Here is a 13,416-nt window from a genome sequence, read left to right on the forward strand (position 1 = left end):
GTTAGATGAATCATCGTCCCCCTGAGGTATACAAACATAGCACAGAGGAATCACAAATGAAGCATGAGCACAGCTTGTTTTGGGGATGTCCTGAACCTGTGCAGGATGTGGAAGTTTGCTTTTCAAGCTTAATACTACTTACTCCATAACATGTCATTATTGTTAGTCTATAAGCGTATGCAGAAAATATGTTAATATGCACAGGCATCAATGTGATAGGTAACATCCCTTATGCTTGCACTTTCAAGCTACAGTCCACCAACAGAAAATCATTAATATCTATGTTTTTTAAGGCAACATGGGGTATGACCATCCTCATTCATCCCCTTTATGCCTGTGTCTTTTGAATCAACTCTTAGGCCCGATGTTCTTACAGATTTGTCCCAATGTCTGTTTTGGCTTGTGGAAGGTTTTAGTAAAGGATACCTGCAACACAAAATGATGGGCTCAAACAGGCCTCGCAGTGGGTTTGTGCTGGGCTAAGCAGAGGCGGATTGTTGAACTGAACACTTCAGACATGGCAAACTTACTGTGTACAATTAAGACTCGGAGGGAGCAGTATTTTTTGCAGGGCCAGGAGCTGTACTTCAGTGATCCTTCTGGGTCCCTTCCAACTCAGGATATTCTATAATTTGTGTCCTGTTTGAGACTTTCAGAATCCGTTACTCAGGAGGTATGAACAGTTTCCCAAATGTCATGGCACTGACAGTGCAGAGGGCAAATTTATGACTCTGCAGGACAGCTACAGTGATATTCCCACCTCATGTTTTGCTGGTGGCCACATTCCTCCAGCCTTCTTTCTATAAAAGTATCTTCAAGGATAAAGAGTTCAAGCAACTCTGGTGTGAAAAATCTCATTGCTCCCAAGATTCAGTCCCGGCATGCAGGAAAGCTCTGCCTTCCTTACCATCAAACACATGATCCAAGATCAATCCCTAAAACAAACCTGACTCTCTTCAAGAAGTGCTGTACCAATTTCAGACACCAGTCTGAAATACTCCTTTGAAACCCACTGGTGTTTGGTGTATGCAGTACTCAGCTTTTGCCTCAGCCTCACCTCCTTCCCAACTAAAACATGTAACACTGGGGCTGTTCAAAGGTCATTCTTTGTTTGCTTCTTGACTGCTCTTAAGACAGATGTTTCAAGGCATGAGAGAGGATATAAGCACATGCACACTGGGGGAAAAAAAAGGTGTCCAGGTGTTTAAGCAATGCCAAATGTGAAAGAATTCCAATTCACTGCCTTCTCCTTTAATCTGGCAATACCAAGGGACCAAGCATGTCACGACTTGTACCCAGAACACTTTCCGCTCGGGTTGAGTTCAGACAAGGTCTCCATTAACTCCCCAACCTGCAAGAAAATTATTTGAAACAAAAGGTTCAGATATGTCCTTTTCCCTCCAACAAGCCTGGAAACAAATGGTACAGGAACAAGGTCAGAAAGGAATCATCCGCCTACCATACCACTGAATTCATTTACCTACCTCAGAGCCCATTCAAGGAAAGGGGTGGGATGGGGAACAAGGAATGATATAAAGCAGAATGAAGCTCTGGGGTCGCTCGCTACATTACAAGATTTGACAGGCCTTTGCCAGCCTTCAGCTTCTTTGTGTCTTTCACATAATAGAGAAACACAAACTGAGCAGCCTGTGATCTGGGGGTTGCACTATTAGATGGAGCAAACCCTTTGCAAATGCTAATAGTATTGTAGCATCCTGTCAGGCAGCAACAGAAAAAAGGATGTTGATTTTCACATGAACCAGAACAGACTCATTGTAAGGAAGGCTGCAATGAATGTTCCATCTCTAAACATCAAAAGCTAATGGCAATTGGCTTGTGGACATGAGGCAAAATGCTGTTTCAAATGTTCCTAAATACAGGGGCCATACTGTTACCTTAATACTTACTTCATGGGGCTGGCAAAGACAGGGCAGTTGCTTGAAACAGAAGTGAAAATGGTCTTCAGTTATGATTTCCGTAGTGAAATAATACCTACGTTTAAAGAGGCTTTTGTTGTGCAATTTACTGTTTTCCAGCAGTCTGGAAGAGACGATCCTTTATGAAACATGAATGTGCAGATTCAGTCCAAGGTAGAGTTTATGTCACTTCCAAATCATAAAGTTGGTAGTAACAGAGCACAAACATGCTTGTCCTTTGCTGTTCTAAGGGTGGCAGCTGTCAGTCCTGTCCAGTAATGCTTACCCAGGTGTTTCCTGAAAAAGTCTCTAAAATGTTATAGAGTACGTAACACTCAAGCTATTTCTGTTCTAAAACTTATTATAAAATACCCTTTTAATTTAAACTTCACATCTCCTCCTGTATTAGGAATGGTATAAGGCAAGGTGTTACTGCATCACGATGACTAACCCTCAAAAAGCTTGTTGTTGTCCTTTGGGTGAAAAACCTGAACAAATCTCACCTTGCTGATTGTCACTACCAAGGATAGTTCAGAAAGCTGTTTTAAAGTCATACTGGGAAACCATCACCGCTCTGTAAGTCCTCTTGGAGCCGACAGACTCCCAAGAGCAGCACATAAAGTCTTCTATCAGTGTTCTGCAACACAAACATACAAGTATTTGCAGCTATGCACAGTAAACAGCTTTTCAGGAGATTGGAGACTAGAAATATTTCTGGAATTGGCACTGGAACAGCACCTAAAGCAAATCCCAAGAAACTTAAGAGTCAATTTCAGAAATGTGCCAGAACAGTTTGTGAGGTTGCCTCTAGAACTGTTTCACCACTACTTTCAGAACTACTTCCTGAATCACTGCTAGTCAAAACTAAAATAATGTCTGTTTCAGCACTTCTTACAGAACAAGAACCTGGATAATTTCACCGTTTCATGCGCTGAAGCACTGAGGTGATGGCAGATGCAAGCAAGATCTGTATACACAGAAATATGCATGGGCTTTCCATTCCAGCATCACGGTATAAACAACCATTACAATCTCTGTACCATTTCAGCCTCTTCCCATCCTTTCTATACAGTATTTTATACTGAAAAATTCACAGCCATATGCTGTGAAAGGTCTCTGATTACAGCCATCTAGAACTTATAGCACTGGTGAAACTACAGCTTTAGGAGTTATCTGACTATGTAGGACCTATCTTGCAAGGGTTTTACAATGCATTTTATTTATCTTACTGAACAAAAACTAGCAAGTGATTGATCATGGTCTGTAAAGATTACTGCAAGGGAAGATGGATTACTGAACTAATTAAAAAATAGAACAGGATCCAAGAGCTTTAAACTGACATTTTAAAAAAAAAGGTTCCTTGGATATGGTAAGTTTTTTCAGATAGCCATAAATGCTAAGTTCTTGTGAGGATATTCCCAGTATCTGAGTGAACTTCACCACTGTATATCCCATCTGTGCAATGAAGCATTGCTGGAAGATTTCCCTGAAGCACCTCAGGACTCAGAAACACATTTCAAACAGTCAAAAAACATCTTACGCTGCAACTCTTTAAGAACACAGACAGTTCATATGGCAACACCTTCCCTGACATAAGAACATCACACAGACATCTCCAGTACCAAACCCCACCAAGAACAAAGAGTTCTAGCTGACTCAAGGGGTCCTGGGTCAGGTTTAGAGATCCCAATATTTCAACAGCTCAAGTGATGAAATCTCTTGCATCTTTATTAATAAAATTAAGAATTATTAAGCTACATTTAAGATACATGAAAATTCACTAAAACTTTAGCTTAGGTTCAAAAATATACTCAGATTAATGTGGCCTTGATGGGTGAAATAGAGCAAACCAGTACATTTGAAATAACCAAGAACTTCACTTGATGTATTCACCCTCTAACTTTACACTTGGTTTTTACACTTCTAAACATTTCCAAGATTTTAATTTCTCTCATAGTCTGGTAACTTAGGATGAGGTTACTAGTAACAACTGAGAAGGAATAATTCCTGACATTTGAAAAGACACCACTTGTATCTTTTCCATGAAGAAGTGTTGGAATACCTCTTGGCCATTAGTGTTTAAACCTTGGCTCATAAATGGTTCATTTCATAAAAACCAGAAATACCTTAGCATATCTGCATGATAGTAATTAACATACTTTGGAAATGAAGAACATCCATTTATGGAACAACAGTGTTTACATTTGGTGATTCCCCTCCCTAAGCTCAAAAAGATACTGAAATTACAGACTAGTCATTGCTCCTTACAATAAACTGCTTTATGCAGAATCTGAAGGTAGCCTACAAAATACAGAAAAATATAATGAACCAGTTTGTGCAAACCAGTTTGGAATAATATATTCTTCAGTACCACATGAAGTTTAGGCAGTTCAAATAATTGTGTTTTCTATCTCAAAACTGTTGTAATATTCGGCACATCCTTCTTATGCTCCAGCTACTCATCTAGTAAGATACTCCTTGCAAGGAGCAATTTTAAAGTAGCCAACTAATAGCACTGTAATCCATTTTTAGTAACTTCCTAGTAAGATAAGCACAACTTGCTGTAACCCTTTTTTCCCCTAACCTTAACATAAAGTCCTATTAAAATCAGCATAAATTACCTGTTGCTTATTTGTAAAGATGATTTTCGGTTAGTTTAACCATGAAAGCAACTAAATGTAGAGCTGTAATTCTACACTGAACCTAACATGTCCATGTCTGCAATTCAAGCTTTGTGGAGCAAATCTGCTGCACCTTCAATGTCACAGTTTCCAGTGAATAGGGGTTTTTTTCAATTGATTTTGTAAAACTTTTCTTCATCTAAAAGAAAGAAAGAAAAAAAAAAATTCCTGAATTCACAGGTCTGTAAGGTGACTGCTCTTGAACTCTCACACCCATTGCCCCAGTCTGCATATTTATTTTAAATGCAGCTAAAACTAATGCCCTGTAACAGTCTTCATTTATACCCTGGGTATCACTTCATTATCTCAACTTGCAGAGAGAGAAGCTTTCACCATAATGATTTTCCATACAAGATCTTTGTCTAAATGTATTACATAAATGGTACATTAATTTATATAGTAAAGGTAACACTTGGTACAGTCACCACTAACCTGGTGCTGACACAGCACTTCTGAATCAGACATCTTGGTATCATTAACATACACTGAAATCATTATACTTGTTCACAACTTAACAAATGAGAAAAAGAAGGTCAAAGTGACTTCTTAGGTGCAATAGCACCATGTTCAAAACCCACATTTTATTATTCCTTCAGTTACATTTTTATTCAATAATAAATACCTAGTTTCCATGGATTACATCATGCTAAGTCTTAGATGAGCAGCACAGACAAGTTGGAACTAAACCCATAGGAACATCACATTAAAAGAAATGAACATTGGGCCACTGGATGCGATATTTTGCAACATTTACATTACACAGAAGTTTCAAACAGTGATCTCTAGGTAAATGCAAAAGTTTTTGTTTGTTTCTTCGTTTGGTTTGTTTACAAAGTACAGACTTATTTCACTTGCTATACACAAAGGTGTCTGCTTTCAAAACTGTGCAAACTTACATTTCTGAAGTTATCTTCAGAGAATGGTGTTGACACAAGCCATTTTTTCATTTTTTGGTTCTCAAACACACATTTTCAGGAATTTTAATCAGAAAATCTCCAAAATGGAAAAAACTCCAGTTAGATCATCCTGAAATATTTAACCTTTCAACATAATTTTAATCTCTATGTTAGCTTTTTGTCCACATGGCTGAATATTTTACATCCAAACATTTGGGGAATATCTTACCAAACTTTGTATTGTTTCCCCTGAGAGCAACCAAAACAATATCTGTTGGAAAACATTCAGATTCCTCTCTTTTCATTTCTACATATCAAAATCAATTGCCTTTTCAAAAGGGAAAATAAATCTAGGTCAGTTTTAAAATGTACATAATCAGACAACTGCAACTCAAACTGTTTCAGGCCTAACACCTTCTTCCACACAAGTACTCAGAAGTGTATACAGATCCTTTGTGGCAAAGCGTGGGTAGAGAGATGTGGTGGTAATTAACCACCAGGCACCTATGATAGAGAGCTTATATCATGCTTAAATTTATCAGAAGCAACATTTCTATGGCAAAACTGAAAGGCAGGTTTCAGTGCCTTACTAATTTTACTGAATGATAGACATCAAGTGGGTGTGGAAGGATCTTGTGCACAACATTCTTATAGAAGTGATTTTGGTCTTAGAGTAGCTATTAGTAAAAATGAAATTACTGACATTTTCCCTTTTTTTTTAAATTTGGAAGTTGGACAAGTTGGAATTGTATTCTATCTTTTTACATTTCACACATACTCCAACAGGTTACTCTGTACCTATGGAAACAAGGAAATCTGAGTCTGTGAAATCCCGGAAATGAAATGTAATCGGCTGACATTCAAGAGTAACAACAGATATCAGGAAAGAACAGGTAAAAGGAGCAGCTGCTGACATTATTTCCTGAGTCTAAACCTTTTAGGGTTTCACTGAATAGCAGTCTGTGCTTTCAGGTGAAAGAACTACAAGAATTGCTTGGCTGACATCTCTCAATAGTTTAAGAGTTTAACAAAATCCACCACTTCCTCTCAGGATCTCAATACTGTGCTTTCAAATCTGTACCACAGTGATCAGCAAATGCTTCAACACGGAGCATAACAAATACAAGTGGCATTACTTAGAAGGGCATTTTAATGTACATACAAAGACTAAAACGTTATGTCAAACTCTCAGGATCATCTGCAGGCAAGAAAATGAGAACAGATAAAATCATTTTATGAATCTGATCCAGCTCTACCATACAAGACACATACTAAAAATAGAAAGCTTTTTTCCCTTTCAGGAAAAAAGACCTTAAATATACAACTTCAGCAAGCTCCCAAGCTATCTCATTGATACACAAATCAGATTCTTCTGTGCATGTAGCTTTGAAAATTAAATGAGCAGGTGGATTTTAACTGAACTTCTCAATCCCATGAGACATTATTTTCTTTCTCCTTCAACATTTCAGGATGCTCCCCAAAAGATAGGAAAGAGAATGGGACACAAAAGCCATTTCAATTCAGTCTTTGTGCAAGGTATCCTGGAGAAGGCTGTATTCTTGTGTAAAGTTGCTGTTGAAACAGAATGACAATTATTTTAAAATATGTACAAATGCAGCACTTGGGTTTATGGATTTGAGAACTAACAGAAATGAAATTTGGAAAATACCTGCATGCAAACATTTTTGCTAACAATATACAGTGTCTTTAAGAAAAACAAAATAACCAAAATGCTTCCATAGCAAAGTGCTCTGTTAATTTTTATTCCAGCTAGTCATGCTTTCTTCTCTTAATACAGATAAAAATATTGAACTGAGAGTAATGATTCACAATACTTAAATAACTGGTCAGTAAATATATTTTCTATTAAGTTTAATATCTGCTTGTAGTATAAAAGCAGCAAGTATCGTTCTGCAGATTAGAAGCTAGAAGCAGCAACAGCCAGACAATGGAATAAAACAAATAAGAATTTTCATAAAGTCTGTATGAAAACATGCATTTAAATGAGATGGATAATAATTTTATACAGAACAATGAGATAACTGTAGCAATCTCTTTATGATCTAAACATGATTACCTGCTTGAACAATCTACTTTTCTTGATGGAGGGCTTCTATGAAGGCTTCAAGTTTCTCCTGGATTTCCCGAACTTTTTCTGGTGGAAATAAAAGGATCACTGTTCAAATACCTATTACTATTAAGTACTTCAGGACAGGTACAGAAAGAAAAATAAATCCCACATAAAACCCAAGAACAAAAACATGCAAACACAAACAAAAATTAATGCTGTCATCAATATTACCCTAAGCATTTTGTTTCGCAATTACATAGGTTTATAACATTTTTTACATCAGAAAAAAAGAAACCCAATCCTCTTCGAAGAACTACTACAGATATATGTTATGATTACCCTGCTAATTTTATAATTCAAAAATTTACTGAAGGAATCCTGGAAACATACTTCAAAAAACTGAATTTTCCACCAGATCATGCACAGCAGAACTATTGTACACTTGTTCCATGCAGGGAGCTGTTAGCTTTTAAATAATGCCCACTAGCCCCTTTCTTCTTTAACCAAATATCCTCATTCTCCAAATTAAGTGTAACAAACACCACTAATCATTCTAAATAGAGTTGAAACCTCATGCCCTTTCACCCACGAGAATTTCAGGGAACCATATGTCAGTATTCAAGACACCTCCTCCAAAGGGCACCTACAATGTTAAGAATGTTTAAAACTTGCATTTTATTTTCTTGCATTTCAGTAGTAACCAGATGGATGTGGGCAGAATCTAGTTTTTTATAAAAACTAAATCTGGGAGTTTACTTCCCTACCAAAACACAACTTGACCACAACTACAAATAGTTACTAAGAATGAAAAGGCAAAATCGATTGCAAGAAATCCAGGGGTTTAGGCATTTTTCCACTCTTTTCTCAATTCCATACAACAGTTGTCATCATATAACCTTTTTGATTTATTAAATTGCTTATGAAGCAAGATTTAGAACATAGTTGGAATCCAAAGCCTGTGAGATTTCCTGCTTCTCTCTCACCACATCCTCATTTGAAGCTCCTTCTGTGTGTGATTATAGGCATGAAAAACACACACTTCAGAAATATGAAGGAACAGGGGGAGAGCAATAGGACAGACAAAAATAAGTTAGATGAGCATAAACACAGACAAATATTTTTTTCCAAGCTAAAAATACTATTGGATTAAAGCCACATGTTCCCTTGTATAAGATACAGGGTTTGAACATTTTAAAAAAACCCTTTTATTAATGGTTTCTTCTCTTTATCAATACCATATGTTATCAACTTGCTTTGCTGAGCTAAGTAACAGCAAAACAAAAAGAAAAACAAAACAACCAGCTTTAAATGGGGTATGTAAGCACAAGTGGAAAAAAAAGACCTCCAAAGAGAACACTAACATAGCTACAGGAACTGAAAGTTTAATCTAACAAAATGACAAGCCCATAAACAAACACAAAATCCATTTTAGAGTAATAGTAATAATAATAACTCAACAAATTCCTGCAGTCCTGTTCTAACACAAGTAGAGAACTTGAGTTAGCATTTGAAGTATGGAAAACAGCCTGCATGAGTATGAAGGAACCTCAAGCTTCTATCTTTATCTTGCAATTCCTAGGTGATGAAGGGTAAGCCACTGACACTTTCAACACTTCAGCCTGCCCTTCCCCAGTAGTGCTTATCTAGAAACACAGAAGTACAGTGAAGCTGAATCACACTCTAAGTCCTAAAGGAAACACCAAAGAAGCTTCTTGAATTTCAGCTGATTTTTTTTTTTTAAGGTATTTTGATATTAAATGAAGATTGCAGTCAGTGTGAGGGCAAAATCTATACCTTGGAAGTTAAGACACAGCAGTAGCTGATTTTTACCAGGTTAAAAAAAAAGAGAAATTCTGATTCAGTTCAGCAGAATCTTTGAAAGCTGTCAATGAAAAAAAAAAGATAGTCCCATGATCACTTTTCCTTCCTGAGCATAAGCAAAGTGTTTTCATTACTATCTTTTTAAAAGAAAAAAAAGAATAGGTACTGCATCCCAGTATATAAACCTCTAGTGTAAGGAAAATGGTATTTCTGTGGCATTTATTTAGGCGACTACTTCGCTCTGCTTCCAATACTGTTGCTCTATGAATGTTTACAAAATCAGCCTTTGAAATAATGTTCTACTATTTTGGACAGCATTAACATAGTTTTTGACCACACCATGCTGGATGGTGCTTTGACCAACCTGGTCAAGTGGAAGGTGTCCCTGACTGTGGCAGGGGGGTTGGAACGAGATGACCTTTACAGTCTCTTCCAACCCAAAATATTCTATAATGATTCTGGGTTTGGAAATTATTAATCCTGGACCCTGCCCTCCAAAATGAACAGGAGTTGTCAGTGATAACTGGGGATTAGATCTCATGACCCAGAAGATCTCTTCATGTTGTGCTTTCAGTGGCTTTCTGTGGCACTTTTTCTTCCCAATTGCAACATGTTTTCCCAAGTGTGTTCTTTGTATTGATCAAGCCATTAGACCTAGTGAAAGGAGGCAGATAAAACAGTATTAAATGCAAATATTTTCCTTTCTCAACTTCTTGCTAATGAAGTATTCTGGCCCTGAAAACTAATAGCATCAGCAAAAACCTGTAATTATTATTTCATCCTTAAAAAAAGGTTTGTGCCAACAAATATATTCTAATTCTCTGATTAAGGCGTATTAAAATAACAAGATAGCAAATATGTATTCCACCAGAATATACTGAATCAGCTGTGTTTGCTCAGAGAACAGGCATACTAAAATTGACTGCATACTATGAGCACGTTATTAGTTTTTATACTTGGACTGAATTGAAATGATTACTTAACTGTAATAATTATGAGGTCTTGAGGTAATTTAATACTTTGAAATAATATGTTGGCTATTCTTAAAAAAGAACAGTTACAATGAGTGCCAAATAGCTGCAATTATTCATGCTATGCCCTGTATTTTTAGCCATAGTAAAGCTTTTTGCAGCAGCAGAGCCCAGGCAACCTGTAACACTCTCCTGCAAGTCCATTCTGTAGCAGAGAAGCAGTCAGCTGAATTGGTTTACTTTTGAAATAGGCTGAGGGCAGAGTTATGCATTTATACAATGCTAATCTTAATAAACTAGTAAATATAAGTGCTTGGATAGAATTCCAATAGAGGAGTCTGCAGTTCTGGGGTAACTGTCTACAGTTTCATGAGCACCATGTGACTTTGTGGAACAACAATTCATTCTCACAATTCAAGGAGCAGATGTTACCCAGCTTTAGGGAAGTTCTTGCCTCTATGAAATGCACAAGCTCGGTATCCACATTTGTAGGGTTTTGTCTGACACTTAGATCAAACTACTGGTGATTCACACTTGTAAATTACAGTACATTCTGTTTTGAGGAAGTTTATCAACATGCCAAACACAGAAAATCATCTGATTTCAGGTCAGACCACTTATTGCAGAAGCAAATTTAGGGGTAGACAAAAAGTGACCTGTTGCTATGTCTTCTGATACTGTGTTTTTCCAAGGACAAGTAAACCACAGATTAAAAGCATTCAGTTTGCTAGCAAATTACTTCTGCAGCTGGTTGAATTACCCAAGTTTTTATATACTGCTCCCATGTCACAAAAGGGACTTTAGCAAAAGTGCTACGCTCTTATTACAAGGTACTGCTTAAGTTTAAATACACATATTGCTTACACTGGATTCTAGAAAGATGATGTGCTCTTTGGTACCTCTAATGCAGACCTGAAGTTACAAATATGCAATTCTTCCAGCACCTGTTAAACACTGATTAAAAATCAAATTAAATCAATGAAGAATAACTGTAACTAAACCCTTGTTTCCATCTTAGAACAGTAAAATTCACAGGCCTAGGGGCCATGAATGGTTATTCTATTTCCCATTTACCCCATGTTTACCTAAAAGATAAGCTGGTTCATACATCAACTCATTATGCCTCTTGATCTGGTCATGAATATTCCCACAATCCTCCCTCCATATCCCATAAAACTTCACTGACAGAATGAGGAAATTCTTTATTCAGATGTCTTGAGATCCTCATTCATGCTCAGTCTCTCCTTATCTCCATATGAAATGATAGTGCTACCCGCTCATTTTTTTTTCATTAATCCTGTGATCCTAAATCTAAAAGGCTCAAACCCAGACTAATTGAACTGTAATGAGGATTTGGATACACTGTGAATGCAGAAAGACGCAGGCACAGAAAAAGTCTGCTTTTCCTAATATCATAAACTGGTCAGAAGGGAACCCCCTGAAATATTCAGTCTTACAAGGAGGTTTGCTTTCTGATTGCTGCCTGACATAACCAAGCTTAGCTACCAATGAACAGTGCTAAAATGAAACAGCTGAAGCAAGTTATCAAGCAAATCTCCGAAGGTAAGGCCAAATAATCTAAAATAATATTAAACACAAATTACAAAAGCAAAGTACATTACTGATTTATTTCATACACACTCCTAGAGGCAAGAAAAGGTTTTCTTGTATTTTCCAGCTGCGTTAACTGGTTTAATAAGAGATGCGGCCTTTGTCCACAAAACCTGTCTTGCTTATGGTTCTGAAGTTAAATTTATTTTGAGACATTCAAATACATATTTACATCTATAAAACCAATAGTTTTAGCACAGAATTTTAAAGATGTTCACGTCTACCTGTGCCAGAACAGGAATAAAACCACACGAGTACTTTGAGCAAATCAAAAAGCTTTCCCTTCCCATTTACAAATGTGCACATATGATATCAAATTTCAACTGCAGCCACAAAACAAATTCTAAAATCTTTCTGGACAGAGATCCATTTTATTTTGTACTTTGATGACACTTACAGCATGAAACGACCACAAAAAAAATGTGTTAATACCTTATTATAAATCCTCCTGTTCTACATTAAAGTGATTTCCATCTCCAACTAATGTTTACATGGCTTTGATATTTGAAAGCTCATGGTTGTTACTCCTTTTGCTCTGGATTGTGTTTAGACTTGAGTTCTCCCCTTCCTATATTTTTTTTTTAATCTTCCTTCCTTTCTTAATTCCTTCCTTGCCTACAAACATTCTCACTGCTTGCTGTGCTACTTCTATGTTATGGTTAAGTTAACCACAGAGGCAGAAATTTGGAATTTAGTGCTATGAATGCATCATCTTTCCTCTAGTAAAAAGGAAAGCCCTGTCAGTCAGAATCCATCACAATGCCCAGAAGCACACAATTAAAAACTAGTGATGTCAATCTGAAGTTTTCTATTGAAAGACGATTTTTACCTTAGGGCTACCTAAGACACAAACTCCATAGCTGTATACAACCCCTGTGAACAGTCAGGTGGAGAAGAGGGGAGGGGGGGGAATCATCCCTCTGGAGTTCAGCCTTTTGTGCCACATTCCTTGATTTTCTGAGGGCCATGCAAAAGCTTTACTTCTTGTTAAAATGGTGTGAGACAGCACACTCCCAGCCACTCCAAGAAATGCCTCAGAAAGCAGACTTCCCAGCCACAGTTACCTGCAGCAACACACTCACTCATGCCTCGTGTAAACACTGCCATCATTCCCTGATCATTCCAAGGTCATGTCCTGCTGAATTTTAGAAAATCCTTTGAAACTACCTATCACATTTTTTGCCAGTTTCCTCTTGTTCATGTACCATATTTTCCTCTGGATAAGGCTGAGAGGAAAGCTAAAGTTTTAAGGGGGGGGGGGAGGAAAAAAAAAGGCAAAACCACCCAGGCTGCCCTTAAAGAGACAGAACATCATTTGTCAGCTGCAAAGACAGATTTATAAGTAGAGGGCCCCCTCTGTTCCTTTAAGGCTGCAAAACAGATGGGAAGTGAATGGACAGTCAAAGGGTCAAGAAAACACATGGGAGGTGCTGCTTGTATGCTGTATGT

At 37.2% G+C, this 13,416-nt stretch overlaps 1 protein-coding gene across 2 annotated transcripts in view; it reads right to left on the bottom strand.

Annotated features, from left to right (window-relative positions):
* Positions 1–3,618: 3,618 nt before the first annotated feature.
* OPA1 (OPA1 mitochondrial dynamin like GTPase) overlaps positions 3,619–13,416 on the bottom strand; it is a 52,817-nt gene continuing 43,019 nt past the window's right edge. For both annotated transcript variants that reach the window (XM_082287761.1, XM_082287762.1), the window contains 2 exons: positions 7,571–7,648; positions 3,619–7,065 (listed from right to left, as the gene is read on the bottom strand). In XM_082287761.1, coding sequence (XP_082143887.1) covers positions 7,584–7,648 — 65 coding nt within the window. In that variant the 3' untranslated portion in view covers positions 3,619–7,065; positions 7,571–7,583. The remainder of the gene's footprint in view (positions 7,066–7,570; positions 7,649–13,416) is intronic.

This window comes from Coloeus monedula (assembly GCF_965178545.1).
Source record: "Coloeus monedula genome assembly, chromosome: 10".
In the NCBI taxonomy this organism is placed as follows: domain Eukaryota; kingdom Metazoa; phylum Chordata; class Aves; order Passeriformes; family Corvidae; genus Coloeus; species Coloeus monedula.